This window comes from Scophthalmus maximus, chromosome 13 (genome assembly GCF_022379125.1).
Source record: "Scophthalmus maximus strain ysfricsl-2021 chromosome 13, ASM2237912v1, whole genome shotgun sequence".
Classification (NCBI taxonomy): domain Eukaryota; kingdom Metazoa; phylum Chordata; class Actinopteri; order Pleuronectiformes; family Scophthalmidae; genus Scophthalmus; species Scophthalmus maximus.
The window spans coordinates 2,207,459-2,224,263 of record NC_061527.1 but is presented as its reverse complement, the minus strand read 5'-3'; the positions used below and the strand labels follow the sequence as shown (position 1 = coordinate 2,224,263).

At 43.5% G+C, this 16,805-nt stretch overlaps 1 protein-coding gene across 4 annotated transcripts in view; it reads left to right on the top strand.

The window, feature by feature from the left end:
• Positions 1 to 16,805, top strand: part of exoc2 (exocyst complex component 2) — a 46,693-nt gene that overhangs the window by 26,616 nt on the left and 3,272 nt on the right. For all 4 annotated transcript variants that reach the window (XM_035647102.2, XM_035647103.2, XM_047336800.1 and 1 more), the window contains 15 exons: positions 943 to 1,024; positions 1,100 to 1,202; positions 2,418 to 2,536; positions 7,162 to 7,275; positions 7,703 to 7,827; positions 8,611 to 8,679; positions 8,818 to 8,975; positions 9,073 to 9,194; positions 10,654 to 10,715; positions 10,937 to 11,017; positions 11,650 to 11,709; positions 12,443 to 12,504; positions 12,600 to 12,669; positions 14,300 to 14,416; positions 15,269 to 15,410. In XM_035647102.2, coding sequence (XP_035502995.2) covers positions 943 to 1,024; positions 1,100 to 1,202; positions 2,418 to 2,536; positions 7,162 to 7,275; positions 7,703 to 7,827; positions 8,611 to 8,679; positions 8,818 to 8,975; positions 9,073 to 9,194; positions 10,654 to 10,715; positions 10,937 to 11,017; positions 11,650 to 11,709; positions 12,443 to 12,504; positions 12,600 to 12,669; positions 14,300 to 14,416; positions 15,269 to 15,410 — 1,486 coding nt within the window. The remainder of the gene's footprint in view (positions 1 to 942; positions 1,025 to 1,099; positions 1,203 to 2,417; positions 2,537 to 7,161; positions 7,276 to 7,702; positions 7,828 to 8,610; positions 8,680 to 8,817; positions 8,976 to 9,072; positions 9,195 to 10,653; positions 10,716 to 10,936; positions 11,018 to 11,649; positions 11,710 to 12,442; positions 12,505 to 12,599; positions 12,670 to 14,299; positions 14,417 to 15,268; positions 15,411 to 16,805) is intronic.

Genomic DNA, 16,805 nt, shown 5'->3' with positions numbered 1-16,805 from the left:
AAAATATGCCAGCAGGGGGGGGAAAAAGTTTTCACTGGTTTATTCTTCTTTGGCTATTTAAAAATAAAAAGAGCCATCATGAACCTTGGCTCCCTCGAGCCATTAGCTTCACATGTTTGTTGTTTTCATCTCTTTAGCAACCATTTAAATACCTTAGAAGACAATACAGTGCATGAATACACAAATATATACATGTTAACATAAATGTATACACCCAAAACTATAGCAACCATCAAAACAACAAATAAACCAAAGACCTGGCTACTGATGCTTAACAGAGGTAGAAACGTATTTTACTTTTATATCTGATGCTTGTTACACAAGCACACAAGTGTAAAAACTAGATTTTGTTTACTCAGCACCATTAAGAACTCATTTCATTTCTGAGAGTTAATAGTCTCTGTGGGTCCTCGACTAAGATGACATCCACAACAAGTGACGACTTACAGTCCATCAAAGACGACGTGCTGTGGATCGTACACACCGGACTGTAAATGATGCAGTGACTGAAAAAACATGTTCACTTCTACTGTCATTCTGTTTTTCCTTTTTTAGTTTTCGTAGATTACATTACTGCAGCGGAGTGTAATTAATTTCTTATCGGTCCATATAAGAAAACTCGAACTTGTAAATATTTTCTTGATTCTTTTTCTGTGTATATATAGATGCACATTGAGTATTTCATTTATTTATTTTTTAACCGTTATTTATCTTAAATTCTTTCCCCAGATAAAGATAAAGGGTTTTGAGCACAAATGCTTTATCATAATTTCAACATTGAAGAAACATTTTCATTCCGGTATCACCGTCTTCTTCGTGCCTACTTCAGTATATTTGTTCTCACGATCCAGAGGGCGGAGCCAGAGAAGCTTAAACACAAAGTGTGTCATGATTGATAAGTTTAAAAAGATATATACTAATCTCACTCTTGCATCTTTCCAGGGAGATTATGACGTGGTGATCAACGACTACGAGAAGGCCAAATCTCTCTTTGGCAACACCGAGGTCCCTGTTTTCAAAAAAGGTACACAGATTCATATTCTTTTATTGTTGTCACGGTGAAATATCATTATTTCTAACGATCCTCTCCTCTGTGCAGTGTACGCTGAAGTGGAGACGAGGATCGGGGCCCTGAGGAGTCTCCTGCTGGAGAAACTGCTGCAGACGCCGTCGACACTTCACGACCAGAAGAGATACATCAGGTCTCTGTAGCTCTTTAGCTCACACGCCGGTCGTTGTGTTGTTGTCTTCATGTTGACTACATGAACACATATACCATCTGTACAGATGAAATGTAAAGTCCTGACGTCTCCTTCGGTTTCCCTGACGTCCGTCTGTGTCATCGTTTTTCCAGAACTTCCTCCTCCATCTGCTTTCCTCTCACTTTTCTGCCACCGGCTCACGAACTTTCTCAGCTTTTCCCGTTGTCCCACTCCTCTTGTTTCTGTTTATATCTTTCTCTATATTCCCTCTCTTCTTTTTTTTTCTACCCCTCCATCCATCTGTCCATTCATACTTGTGGTCTCCCCCCCGATTTATTATTGTTGAGACCGACCCGTCAGGATCACAGAGACCAGTTCTCAACCGCACGGCAACATCTTTCATCCTGCTGCATTAGGGCACAGCTCTGAACGCCCACTCAGCTCCTGTTTACTCTTTTTGCTGGGGATGGTGGGGGCCGTGTGTGTGTGTGTGTGTGTGTGTGTGTGTGTGTGTGTGTGTGTGTGTGTGTGTGTGTGTGTGTGTGTGTGTGTGTGTGTGTGTGTGTGTGTGTGTGTGTGTGTGTGTGTGTGTGTGTGTGTGTGTGTGTGTGTGTGTGTGTGTGTGTGTGTGTGTGTGTCTTGCTCAAACTTTTGAAAGATGCCACCTAATGAGAAACAAACGAGTCACTCTTCTGAGGGTCACACAGGTCACTGAGTGATGTCGAGGACATAAACTCCTGAGGAAACGAGGAACATTGAGTTTTTTTTAAATTTTCCCTTCATCTACATTTACCCGTCTGATAGATATTAACAATTATTATTTTCCGCCTTTTTTTTTTGCTTCTTTGCCTAAAAACATCCCATAGAATGAATGGATTATGATCTATTTTTGAACATTTATATTTACATATTCACTAAAAAACACTTTTGTGAGATTACAACATATTTCAAATTATTCAGATTCAAATCCCCCCGTATTGTTGAATACAGTGCCAAAACCTAAATGGTGTATTCCTGACCAATAACCAAACTTGATGAGGAGTTTCTGTGCCACAAATGATTCTCTTGTGTTTTGTGTTGCTTCCACTGGAGGGTGCCACATTTGGACATTTTCAAATTCACAGTGATTTTACAGGAGTTTTATGAGTAAAAAACACTGTTTGCTAGTATCATTCTTTAAACCTTTTTTTTAAACCTGTGTTTGTGACCGTGCAGGTACCTGTCGGACCTGCACGCCCCGGGCGACCCGGCGTGGCAGTGCATCTACGCCCAGCACAAGTGGATCCTGCAGCTGATGCAGAACTGCCGAGACGAGTTCATCAGCGGCCAGAGAGGTGACTTCACACACGCACACGCTCGCACACAGTTGCCTCGCTTTGCAACACACAAACTTGAGTCTGAAGGTAGCTGAGGAAAGAGAGATCCAGCTGCCTCTCCGTACCACCCGTTCTCCCTCCTCCTCCTCCTCTCCGTCACCACCCTCCCCGGCCTGTTCGGTGTTTATTTTTTCACGAATATATGAATAAGATGAAAGCGATGGGAACCGCCGGCTTTGGGTTTGGGTTTCAGGGCCTGACATGTTGCCGCGCACGCAAACTCACACGCAGCTTCACAGATGGATTGGAACAATTAACCCCAATTAAGGCCGTTCCTCTTGTTGAATCAGCCAGCAGGGAAAAAAAATGTGGATGTGAAAACCGTCCGCTCAGGAAGAGCAGCGATTCTCACACACACACGCACACACTCCTACACCCCTACTTACTCAAAAGCACCCACACAAATGCATAGTGAGTGGGTGGCTGCCTCACATAGTGCAGCTGGAACGTAAACACGTCTAATGCTAAGGGTAACAGTGGTTTCCGGGGCTCAGGCTTGATGGATCTGGGGGGGTCGGTCGGTCCGTTTGCTCCCTGCCTCTCCACAGTTAAATATCATGTCAGGGATTTTTCTGTCCACTCATACTGTACATTCCTCAGCAGAGCAACATGTGGCGGGGAGTCTGTCTGAAATCGACGTGAGTCACATGCAGAACAGCTATTCTGAAAATTGTAGTTTTGCAAAATGAAACGCACATTGATCCGGGTTTTTTCGGCTCGGTCCATGCTCCGTAAATTCAAAACCAAATAGGTCACAGGTTCGCACCCCGGCCAGAGCGGTAAAATCACAACAAAGAGAAAAAACAAGTTTTCTCCAAAATCGCTTACTGCCCCTTTAAGACATTTCTGTGGTCGTATGAATAATGTCTCACTGCCTCCACCTCTGCCACTGGCAGACGACAGTCAACCACATGAGATCACATGTAAGGAAATATAAATTAAAGGCCATTTTAAAGTAACCAGTGTAGTTTTTATCATAAATAGATAAACCCGGTTTGGTAAAACCAACCTGTTTAATGCATAACTTCTTCATAAATCATTTCCAAAATCTGAATTTTCTAAATTCTTTAAACTCTGCCTTGTCATCAGTCGTCCTCTCCTCCCTCGCCTGTTGGCCGGCACTTTACCTGGCGTCGTGATTTAATCACGAGAAACCTTGTCAGGAATGTGTATTAGTGTGTCATCTGCATTTGCTTGTTCACACGCATTTCCTCCTTTGGGAAAAGGTATTTATTAAAAACTGTCCGCTGACTGTTTCCAAGGTGGAAAACCGCCCTTCGCTCTCATTCCAGTGAAAGTTGCTCACCAGAATTATTGCGGCAAAAAAAACAACTTTTGGCCAAATTCTTCAGGCTTCCTCCTCTGACTCTTGACACCTGCTGACTCCTCCCACTCAAACTGTACATGGCACATAAATAATGTACCTACACGGCTCCTGAAGGCTGTTTTCTATGTTTGTACGGTGATCGAAAAAACACAAAAAGTCCTGGTGCAGTTTTTTACCATGCTCTGAAAAATGTGTTCTGCAAATGTTTCTATTGACATAATTGTTCCTGGGCTTTGGTCTCGGTGCTTGTCAAGTCCACAGTCCAGATACATCAAGGAAACTAAAAGAAAAAAACCCACGGCTGTTCGTGTTTAAACAAGCGACCAGCACCGACAGTTCTCTGCCGAGGACCAGCTTCACATATATATACACGGTGGTAAAACACAATCCCTCTGTTGTTCCGTCGTTTGTACTGTGACAGCTGTCTCCTGTCCCCTCCGCTGTCACAAACACACACACACACACAAACTCCACCTCTTCCCCTCTCACACACACACACACACACACACACCTGGTATCTATTTACCATATGCCACCAGTCTCCGCTGCTCACCTCTCTCGCCCTGCCCCAAGATCGAAACCTCCGTGCCTCCTGAAACATCCCTCCACCCAGGCACCACCTTGAACAGCCACGATCATGAAAACCACATCCACCGCACTCTCCCCCCGACCCCACTCTTCCTCCCGCCCGCCCTCGCCCCTCCTCTCGTACAGCCAGTATCCCCCCCCCTCAGCGGTAGGGTTACAGCCGCCGCCTCACAGCCGCCGCCTCCTCTTCCTCCTCGCATCACATTCACCGTTCGTACGCCGTCTTCTACGCCGTCTTCTACGCTGTTGTCACGTGGCGATGGATTGGCCCCGTGCGTCTGCACTAACTCATGTCATTATTTTCTCCGTCACTTTTCACGTTTCCTAGTCGTGAACAACGAGGCCAGAGGCCGTTCTGGTGTCGTTATACGCTTCCATTAATTACCCCGATAAATTGCCTTTAACGTGAAATGGAACCATCCATCTTTTTTCCCCCCAAAAAAGCCTGACACCGTTAGTCTTTTTTCTCGTGAGGAAGCGTAGGCAGTGCAAGTTGCTTCCGTATGTCCAAACACGCTCGTCGTGCTGTAATCCGACTCTGCCCGGTTCAATTATGAGCGGCGGTACTCCATTTATTTCCTGAACTGGCGCGTCGTCTGCCAACGTCAATACAATTAGCAGGAAATTTTGTTCGCAGGAAAATATGGTTTTGTCAGTGAGACGTTACAGGGATTCCAGTGTCCCGCGTGTGTTTGACTGGGGGGAAACAGGCGGTTGTGATTTTCAGGCCCCGGGAGGAGAAACGTGTTGATGATTACACTTCAGTTAGCGTGTTAATCAGATGTGTGTCTGGGTGGTATGTTCTATATATGTTCTTTCTCCTGATTGTGCATGAGCATCTCATCTCACAGTTCCTCACAGTCGCCATAACCAAACGACCATTGGTTTGTGTGCTGCCATTTTGAAGAGTTTGGCATTTTGGGCGACGCCAGCTTGGTTTTTTTAACCAAGTAATCATATGTGGAACAGCGGGGTGGGGTGGTGGGGGCTGACTGCTTGTCCTGCAACCTGCACCCATTGGACGGCACCAGCTGTCAATCACACTGTATCCACGCCCCGAATCCATACCGCGCTTTTATCGTCAAATGAAAATGAACATCATGCTGTTATTGAAGAAGATTTGAAACTACAGATTGAACCATAAACTCCTCAGGAAAATGTTTACTGACGTTTATAAATCAAGTTAAAAACTCAAGTCATTTTCTCATAGACTTCTATAGAAACAGCCAGTGGAGTCGCCCTCTGCTGGTCACTACAGTAAATACAGATTTTTTTTTAAGCACCGAATTTTCCAGATCAAATCTTCTTCAATTTTTCTATACAGTCTGTGGCCGTGGCTTGATCTTCTTCGTCTTCTGTTGTTTAAAGGGCCCATGTTGTCAAAATGGAGATTCCCACTTGGTTCTGCAGTGTTGTGGCAATATTTTAAACGTGGAACTGTTTTCATAACAGAGTCACCAAGCAGCCTTCAATTAATTTACATAATGAAAGTCTGATGATGTTGTGATATCAAATTAACTATAAAAATCCAAAATACCAATTATACATCACCGTTAGTCAGTAGAATTTAACTTACAAAATTGCAAATGAATCTCCAGGCGCCTGTAAAAAAAAACAACACGACAGTAAACTATTTTTGTTTTTATGAATTAGAAAATGGCACATTTTTTATATTGTGTTGTGTCAGGGATCTATAAGGTGTGTGTGTGTGTGTGTGTGTGTGTGTGTGTGTGTGTGTGTGTGTGTGTGTGTGTGTGTGTGTGTGTGTGTGTGTGTGTGTGTGTGTGTGTGTGTGTGTGTGTGTGTGTGTGTGTGTGTGTGTGTGAGAGAGAGCAGAGAGCAGGCCTGTGTGGTCAGGGTCAGTGACCTCTCGGGGAGCAGGAACTCGTCCGAGCAACAGACGAGCCTCAGACCTGATGAGGAAGTGAGCAGAGGTTGCACACACAACATTATTGTCTCAGGGTCTTCAATACGCTCACACACACACACACACACACACAAAGCTTCCTACACTTTAACCAGAAAACGTTCAACAAGAAAACAACATTGGATGGATACTGGTTACACTGGACACACACACACACACGTACACACACACAGAGTCTTGTGCATTCTGAGGACTCCAGGGGTTCAGCCAACACCTGGATCAACAGCAGCTCTCATCCCTGTATAAAGAGAGAAAACATCACAGAGAGAGACTGAACAGCTCCAAATGGGCTGTGTGTGTGCGTGCGTGTGTGTGTGTGCCTGCGTGCGTGTGTGTGTGTGTGTGGTTGCGTCGCTGTAGCACAGCTCCCCGGTGCCATCTAGGGGACGTCTGGAGCAGAGGTAACTGAGCCTGGGGTGAGCCCGGCGTAAACCCACTTCACCCCGGCGCTCAGCAAAAGCCCGCGGCTCTCGTTCTCCTCGCCCTGCGAACAACAGGACATTCTCTCCGCTGTGGGCCGCGGCCGGGGTGGATCAGAACACAAATAAAGAAAGGCGGAGAGGGGCGAGGGAGGATTGTTTGGTGTGAAAGCCCGCTGAGCTTATTGAGGAATGTGGAATTATGAAAATGGCTTATTTGATTATTTGATATGGTATGCGTTTCTTTTTTCCCCTTTTTTTTTCGCCCACTGAGTTCATTTCTCAATTCCTCCTCCCTCCCCTCCTCTCTCCTGTCCGTCAGTGGGTGTTGGAGCTCTGGACCTGGACGGGGACGCCCGTCCGTTGGCCCTTGGCCGGCTCGGCCACACTGCGTCTCTGAAGAGAGGGGGCAGCCTGCGAACACCGCGGCCCAGCAGTGAGTTCCACAAAATCACCCACTCCCTCCGTGTGTCTGGGGAGGGGCTTCCCTGTGTTTGCATGTGCGTGTGCGTGTGCGTGTGCGTGTGCGTGTGTGTGTGTGTGTGTGTGTGTGTGTGTGTGTGTGTGTGTGTGTGTGTGTGTGTGTGTGTGTGTGTGTGTGTGTGTGTGTGTGTGTGTGTGTGTGTGTGTGTGTGCGCAACACTTTTTGCCAGGTACAATGTTTAGGGGAAGTTGCCGTGAATCTCCCAATAACCAGAACCTGCCGTGCAAGGAAGTGAAACCTTTTTCTTCTGTGTATTTTTGAACTACAGACATTTTTTTTTTTTGGTTCACCCATGAAGTATCCATTTACTCTTCAGGACAGTATAGATGTGTAGTGTCTGTGGGTTTGCGTAGTCATATGTGTTTTATCTCTGTCACAGCCTGGCGCTTCGAAACCCCGCAGCAGGTGCAGTTCGTGGAGAAGCTCTCGGACGTGGTGATCGGTCAGCTGCCGAATTTCTGGAAGCTTTGGATCTCTTATGTCAATGGGAGTCTGTTCAGCGAGGTGAATACCTGGGCAGCCTGAAGAAAATGTGCCGCACACAACACACTTCAATCATCAGTTCACCCAAATCTCCCTTTGCCTCGAGTGGTTTGTGAATTAGTTTTGGTTCTTTTGTCGCGATTTCTTCCTCCGCTCCAAAAACAATACAAGTGAATACAGTTTCATTTGTTGTTCTCAGAGCATTTGCATGATTGACCAACAGAAGCCTGGTCAGACACGAGCTTCAGTCGTTGTATCTCGCAAATACGCCCTTAGTAATGACAATCCTCCAAGGTGCACGAGACTCATTCTTCACGTCATTAAATGAATAAAAGTGGATGTGGACACAAACTGAATGCACTTTGTTTGTTAAAAATGGAGCCCAGAGTTTTAAAAAGTCTGCAACACGTCTGTGCCGATGTAACGATATCAGAATTTATGTTTCGCTGTAATTTGGGTGGACGGACCCTTTAAGTTTGGGGTTTTAAAAGAAAAGAATAATATTTTTGTTACGGTCGTTCTACAGTACAGAACTGTATTGATCTCTTTTTTTTAAAGAGGTAACTTTTGGGGCAGAACACAAGAACATACTTGAATTATTCCGGATGATATTTCTCAATTCTCTGTTGTTAGTGGTTACTGGAGATTTAACGTGATTGATGTAATGACCAGTCAAAACAAAATATTTAGGTTCTCCTAACAATGTGCAAACAAAAAAACGACTTATTTTGTCATATTCCAAAAGGAATTCAAAATGTAATTCTGTAGGTTTAAGAACTAACACATTAATCCCATGTTCTGCAGACTGGAGAGAAATCTGGGCAGGTGGAGAAATCCAAGAAGAACGCCCGACAGAGGCAGAACGACTTTAAGGTCAGAAGCTTTCGTGATTCATTTACACACACAAACAATCTAAATTATGTCCGATTCCTCCGTTATGTGTTTGAATTAATTCTGCCTGACACTTTTGTTTGTTTGTTTGTTTGTGGGCTCGCTGTGTGTGTTTTATAGAAAATGATCGAGGAGCTGACCAATCGGCTGGTGAAGCTGATCCGCGGCGCCCTCCTCCCCAGCACACTGCCACAGGGGGAGCTCAGTCTGTACGGAGGCTGGGAGAACAAGACGGAGCTCACCGGAGCCTGGCTCACGCAGATCATCCACACCGTCAGGTTCGGATTTGTTCACGTGCAGTTCTGACGCGGGGACTTCGCGACTTGCCTCTCTCTCTCTCTCCATCACTGTTGCCACTGTTGTCTTCCCGCCCAGGAGTTGCCACGACGCTCTGTCTGCCATGGAGATCCCAAATGATTTGCTGCACGTGATCCAGGATCTGCTGCTGGAGTTGAGAGTGCACTGCCTCATGGTGACTCTGCTGCACACGACCGAAGGTGAGGGCAGTCGGTAACGGAGCGTTTTTCCAGTTTTTCATTGTCTCCATTTTTAAAAAACACGAATTTTTAAAATGTCAGTTTAGCAGAGATTTTAAATCTGAGGTAAAGCGGGAACAACAAAAAAAACAAAGCAGCAATATTTGTCTTTGAAATTATATTTTTTCAATCCAATTTTTTATAAATACACACATTTTATCTATATTTGCACTACCCCAGGAATATCTTTTAAAAAAAACAAACAATATTATAAATATAAAGCATTGTCATTCTGAAATCACCGTTCGATTGGCGGCCGTTGGTGTCTGAGTTGTGTCATTTCCTGTCAGTTAAAAATGGTAAAGTACAAGATTTATTCAATGCGACTGCATAAAAGCTGAAAAAATAACCTGGTGGGCGGATGAATAACATTTTCCAAAGATTACTGGAGCGAGACAGTTTGATCTGAGGATATTTGGTCTCTTTCTCAGAAACGAGAATTAAAAAACTAAATTTTCATTTGATTAACATTTCAATACGAGTGAGGACAACAATGAAAGAATTGATTTTCATTTTCATTCTATCTTGTATAATGTCGATATTCAACACGTCATATTCCGAGGTGACTTCATTACTCGACAGAGTAAACTGAGGCAGAAATCAAACACCACACTTTGTTTTATCAACTTTGACTTGACCGAGTGAAGTTGACATCATTTCAAATTGGTTCACATCAGAAAAAATTATCTAAAACTCTTTGAATCGATAAACTTTAAACACACGATCAAGAAAAGACAAAAGTTTGTTTCATATATCAGTATCATTATCAGTAACTTTACTTCTATATTTAGCTTAAATATTAACTGTAGACATCAGAAAACCTATCAACATGAATAAAGCCCATGAAGAATATTCCACCATTTTCTGAAAACAAAAAAAGAATATTCCAGGGTTTTCAAGCGGAAATTATTAAATTATTGTTACAGTTGACTTGACAGTCGGGCAGAACTTTACATTACACTGGTCTTGTCTCTGATTACGGGGGATTTTATGTTTTGCTATATGAAATTTAAAAATTTAAAAATCAAATATTTCTTCATGAAAAAGAAAAATGCCTCTTGTCATTTAGACATTTCTGGTTATTACTGTATTCTTCTGTGGATATGTGGTGGTCAGCTTCCTCCACTGTCTCCTTCACCTCAGGTCACTCTGAGGGTTATTAATAGAGAAAGTGTTATGAGACTAAAACCAGACGATGCTCAGTTTCATTCGTGGTTGGTTCCGGTCATTTTGAGAAGAGCGACTGGTTTTCACTCAATTTTCCCCCACATTCACATCAAATTGTGGATCTGGGCAGAATTAGATTTTTTAATATCACGTTGCGGTTTTTCCCCTCCTGAAACTCTTCTTCATACTTCCTTTGCAGTTAAAGAGTTATCAATCACCCTTTTCAATTCATCTCTTTTTTCTTGACGCTCAGATGTAAAGAGACTCGCTGAGAAGGAGGACTGGGTCGTAGATAACGAGGGAATCACCAGCTTGGTAAGGATGTTGACGCATCAAGCAATATTTTACTGTATATTTCATCATGAAAAAACTGTCACATATCAATTTCAGTATTCCTTCGTTAACATTTGTTCGTCCTCTTGTGTTTTAGAACTGTGACGTGTTTTTGTATTCAGGATTCACTGTGACGTGAATATTACACAATATATTTTTGTTTGTAATATTCACGTGTTCTGTTTCTTGGGTCTCGTTTGCAGCCTTCGCAGTTTGAACAGTGCATGATCCAGATGCTGCAGTCGCTGAAAGAGCCGCTGGAAGTCAAACCGGGGGAGATCAATGTAAGAAAATCGCCTGGAATCACTGCAATGAAAAAATACAGTAACTGAAGAATTGGTACAGTATGATAATCTCATCTAACGTTTCAGCTTCTTTGATTAACGTTATACGGTTGCTGAATTAATACCTTGTGTCCATCGCCTTTTCTACATCAAGTGCGCTGTATATTTAGGTTTTATATATATTTATATTTACAATGTTTCCTTGGGAACTGCACAGAGAGAGAATTTTCTTTTCTTGAATCATACATTTTTTGTGCATTATACCCATTTAGTTCTTGCAGATTTAAATTCATCATGAATATTTGATATATAATTTGATATATTTCAAAAGCTGCTTTGATTATGAAGCTTTACAATAAAGTTATTGTACGAGATTAAACACAAAGAAGGAAACGAGGATACTCCTCCTCAGTAGGATTAATTTAATACCCATTATTAAAATGTTTCCCCAAATTTTATTACTTTCATTTGATAACTGATTGAAACTCTGTACATGTAAAGTGGAGCAAACAACATATCAGGGCAATAGAAACACAGATGTCCACCTCTGATTTTAAATAACTTGAATATATAAAATATTAAGTCAATGCAGTTTAGTTGTTTGTGTTTTACCATTTTATTTTTTCCTTCAGGTGTTGCAGTTGGACCAGGTCCAGGATCAGGTCTCAGAGCTCAGTGTCAGCATCATGACGGTGAGACTCTCACAAATATTGTGTCATCAAATATGTTTGGTTTTTTTCAAACAATAAAATTTTATCTCATTCGTTGGATTTTACAAACCTCAAATTCAAGGGCCGGCTGCAACTCATCTACTTAACTTAACTATGCCTGGTCGTAGCGACGCGCTTTCACGTGGTAGACAATGATCCCCAACAACATGATGCTTATTAGTTCATATTCAATTGAATTTGCCCCGCGAGATATACCATCTCTTGCACACACACACTCTCACACACACACACACACACCGACCAACGTCACTCTGACTGCACTTGTTGTGAGAAGAGATACAGACAGAACATGTCGGTGAAACTTTTTGACCTTTTTCCAGTAACCGGTAGCCGAGTCAGAGCGAGACAGATCAATGCCGACCGTAATCAGCTGAGAGAAACTGATAACGTGTCTTGTCATCCAACACTGGTCCTAGATTTCTTGCGTGGGTGTAAAGTGCGATTTCCTTTTTTGGCCTGTCCAAGGAAAAAGACGACCGACGTGCTAGAAACATGGCGATGTCTCCGGTTGTGTTTTGTACAAGCTCATCCCGCAAACCGTGACGTGAAATGACCTCGCAAAGGCCTTTGTCGCCTTTCACTAAGATGTCAATCTGTCGTGAGCCGAGCGAGTTCATCATGTAGAAGACTGAGCGTGTCGTGTTCCTGTGTCTCGCCGTCTGACGGCCACTTGTCCACGTGTCGTTGCCCTCAGGATTTCGTCAACTGCCTGGAGCAGCTGAGCACTAAGACAGACGGAGACGTCGGTGCATCTCAGTGAGTGACTTCTTGTGGCTCATGAATCCTTCATTGAAAGTGTGTTTGATTGTAAATACGTGTTAAATAAAAAGCCATGTTCTCTGTATTGACAGCAACATCGCGGTGGACTTGTCCTCTCCGGATCGCTTTACCGGCATTCAAGATGGAGTCAGTCCAACTTCTGTAAGCGTCATATTTCCTCTTAACTGTTTGGGGTTAATACACCTGAAATCCCACATCTGGTCGACTGCCCCGCGTCACCAGAGCGGGGGCTCTCTCTCCAGATCGACACAAACGTGGCTCACTCATTCAAAACCACCAAGTGTTATCAGGCTGTTTCCTGGTTGTGGACGAGACCCAGATACGTTTGTTTCCTGTAACTTGTTTTGAGATGTTAGCGTACGGGGGACGAGGAGGAAGAGCAGGGCGTCGAGTGCTTCTGGTAAAGGGAAATGGAGCAAGGTGCAGATGGGGGTTCCCCCCCCCCCCCCCCCGGCCCCAAATATGTGAGGCAGAAAAAAGACTTGACTCGAGCGCGGCTGACCAAAGCGAAGGCTGAAGGCTGGTGTCTCTAAACCAACCACGTACAACCCACAGTGGGATGGTACCTGGCGACCATTACTGCACGCAGAGTGTGATTTTACAACAGCACACTCAAGTCTCTTACAAACAAGTTGCCACCAATGGCGACATAGTTTGTGGTGGAGAGGTTTGCATTTGTGGAAGACAAAGTGTGAAAAATGAGGACACATGAAGAAATTCTGGAAAGTGGAATCATTTAGCTATGGGCAGTTTATGATTTTTTTTGCAAAGGATATTTTAGGGAAACCTTTTTTCCGAATGACGACAGCTGAGGACGTGCGGATGTCGGGACATTTTAGAAACGGTTTTGAAAAGTGAGGAACAGAAGGACAAAGTTGGAAAAGTGAGGACACTTGGAGCAGGAGAACATTTGAAGGGAAAGTGGAGACTTTTAGCAAAGGAGCGGTTTAAAGAAAAAGGGAATGACGGAGGAAAGTGAGGACATTGTAGAAAAGTTGCGTTTTTGCAAAAGATATTTAGAGATTTTTTTTAGCTTAGTGAGGATTAGAAATAATAATAATAATAATAATATGAGGACAGTTTTACAAAGTTTAAATATTTTATTAGGCTGAGGATATTTAGTGGAGAATAATTTTGTAGGATAATGTGGACGTTATTGTAAAGAACTAGCACATTCAGGAAGTCATTTTGAAAAGCAACAGCACTTTGTGTGAGGAATGTGAGGAAAGGGAGGACAATTTTAGAAAAGTGGGGACAGGTTCAGAGACAGAGATGTAGGCGTACACTCTTTGTCTGGTCATCGCATTCACCTTGTTGTTTGACGGTTAACACTTGTTTTTAGAGGCTAAGGTCAAAGATGCGTTCACACCAAACGTGAAAGCGAATTTTTGCGTCACGTTACGCGAGCTTGGCTGCTGGATCAAATATCTGCCGTGGACGTCAGTGACATCGGGGGGGATCTCAAAGTTAATTGGCTATCGTGACGCGGCGTCGCACGAATATTTGGCTCGAGTTGAAATATTTGATCCGGAGCGAGTTACGTGAGTGACGGGAGTGAAATGTAATCTAACCAAAAGTCTGCTTCGCGTTTAGTGTGAACGCGCCATAAGAGCCTGTGTGTGTGTGTGTGTGTGTGTGTGTGTGCGTGTGTGTGCGTGCGTGCGTGCGCGTGCGTGCGTGCGTGCGTGCGTGCGTGTGTGTGTGCGTGTGTGTGTGCGTGTGTGTGTGTGTGTGTGTGTGTGTGTGTGTGTGTGTGTGTGTGTGTGTGCAGGAGCAGCGTCTGCTGATCATCCTCAGTAACTGTCAGTACCTGGAGAGACGCACCTTCCTGAATCTGGCCAATCACTTTGAGAAACACGGCTTCACGGGGACGGAGAAGATCACACGGGTCAGTGTTTAACCGTCTCACGTCATCACAGCTGTGTTTTTCTTTTATTGTTTTTAAATTAACGGTAAGAAGTTTGAGGCTAAAGGGAATCATAAGTCATCAGCTCTGTGTCATCACACCGCTGAGGAGAAATACGTTGTGTTGTCGTTGACGATGCTGAATGCTCACTCTCTCTTCTGAGCAGAGAGAAGACTGTTAAAAAAAAATGAAAGGTCATTGTCTTGAAAGTTCAATTCCTCAACTCCTTTCTCTTCTTCACACACACACACACACACACACACACAACTGCACACAATGACTAATGGCTGAATCACAAAGCAAAGAAGTGTTCGGTTGGTTTTCCAGTAAAACACACCAAACAGGTGAAGATCGTTTTCTTTGAAAGATCGATTTGGATTGTATCACATCTTCTGCTACTGAAAGCACGAACTGGGTTTCTAGACACTTGTTTAGATTTGAATCCCCAAATGTTAACCACTGTGAAATAGCAGCATTCAGAGGAGCAAAGACACTAGAAAATATTCACATTTAAGAAGCTGAATCAGAGTACTTTGAACTTTTTTTGAACCGATTAATTGATTATCAAAATAGTTGCCGATTATTTAGTAATCGATTCCTTATCGATTTACTGTTGCAGCTCTAAACTTTATTGCTGTTTTTATCCTTTTGTAACTTTGTTAAGAAAGATACTTTACAAATAAAACGTATTATTGAAATATACAGATTCCAATATTTCCCTATGTATGGAGGTTGATTTATGATTTATACTTTCAGCCTGCTGAGACTAAATGACAATGAGAATGTGTCATATACTTATGATGTATTGAGGTATGTTTTGTGGTCACCTGTCAGGTGAGTGTGGACGCCGTCCGGGAACTGGACAGGAAGCTGTTCGAGTCCTACATCGAGAGACGGGCCGACCCGATCGCAGGCTCCCTGGAGCCCGGCATCTACGCCGGATACTTTGACTGGAGAGACTGTCAAATGCCCACAGGTACTGAACCGCCGTCGGAAACAATATTATTATTATTAACACGTCACTGTACGACGGAGTGTTAGGGCCACATTGAGAGAAAACGAAAAATGGAGACTTTGAGAACAAAGTCATACTTTTTTTAGAATAAAGTCATAATATGACGAGAGTAAAGTCATACTGATGCAAGAAAAAAGTCATAATATTACAAGAATAACGTTTTCTGTTCGATAAAAACCCGGGACAACAGAGGGAAATCACCCACGGCAACCGCTAAACCCCCCCCCCCCCCCCCCCCCCCCCCGGCGATGTCGTCATTAGCCCCCAAATCAGTCCTGTGGGACGAGACCTCAACACGTCCTCGCTGATCTGGGGCGTCGTTGTTGTTGTGTTTCCCATGTGTCATGTGTAGAGGACGACTCTTTGATGACTTACTGTAAACACCACAGAGGTTCTGTGTGTGTGTGTGTGTGTGTGTGTGTGTGTGTGTGTGTGTGTGTGTGTGTGTGTGTGTGTGTGTGTGTGTGTGTGTGTGTGTGTGTGTGTGTGTGTGTGTGTGTGTGTGTGTGTGTGTGTGTGTGTGTGTGTGTGTGTGTAAACAAAGTTTAGTTTGACTCGTTGCTCACCAGAAGCTCTGGACCCAGATGAAACTTAAATGCGTATATGTGGTTTACCTTAGCACAGGATGTGAGGCAGCGTGTGACAGAGTGTGTGTGTGTGTGTGTGTGTGTGTGAGCCGCGATGGGCAGCAGATTATTAAACACTTTCTCAACAGGCAGCATCGAAAGTCAGTCAGGGCCCCGGCTCTGGTTTGTGTTCCTGCCCGGCGACAGAGTGTGTGTGTGTGGGGCGGTTTGTGAAACAGGAACATTTTGGACTCTCGACCACAGTTCTAGGATCTGATACTTTCACTTGTTGTGCACCTTTTTTTTTGTTTTGTTTCAGGGCTGGTGTAAAGTGTGTGTGGGCGCCGCAGAGCATCAGAAATCCAGTTTCACTCTGAGAGTTGAATACATTTTAGATTTCCAGGCAGAACGTTTACTGAGGTCCCTGATGCCTCACAATACAGAATCATGTTTTACTGTATTGATAAATATTCTCTTCAAAGCTGCACCTCCACCTAAATCCACTGACATTATTTTCATTATTTTTGGATTAAGCCTGAAATCCAGATAATAAAGTGCTTCACAAGGTGGCAAGTAAAACAAATAAGCCATAAAATCATCATAATCAAAAGACAAAGTTGCATATTGAAACGTACAGTATAAAGCGTTTGCGTTGCTAAGCTACAGTGTGACCAGTTGCTTCTACATTATGAATTATCAAAGATTGATGCCTTTGATCGTGTAACAGAAACCTCTGATGCACAGGGCTGCGTTTCTTGTAGATGATTCTATATTCGTCCAAACTGAGTTT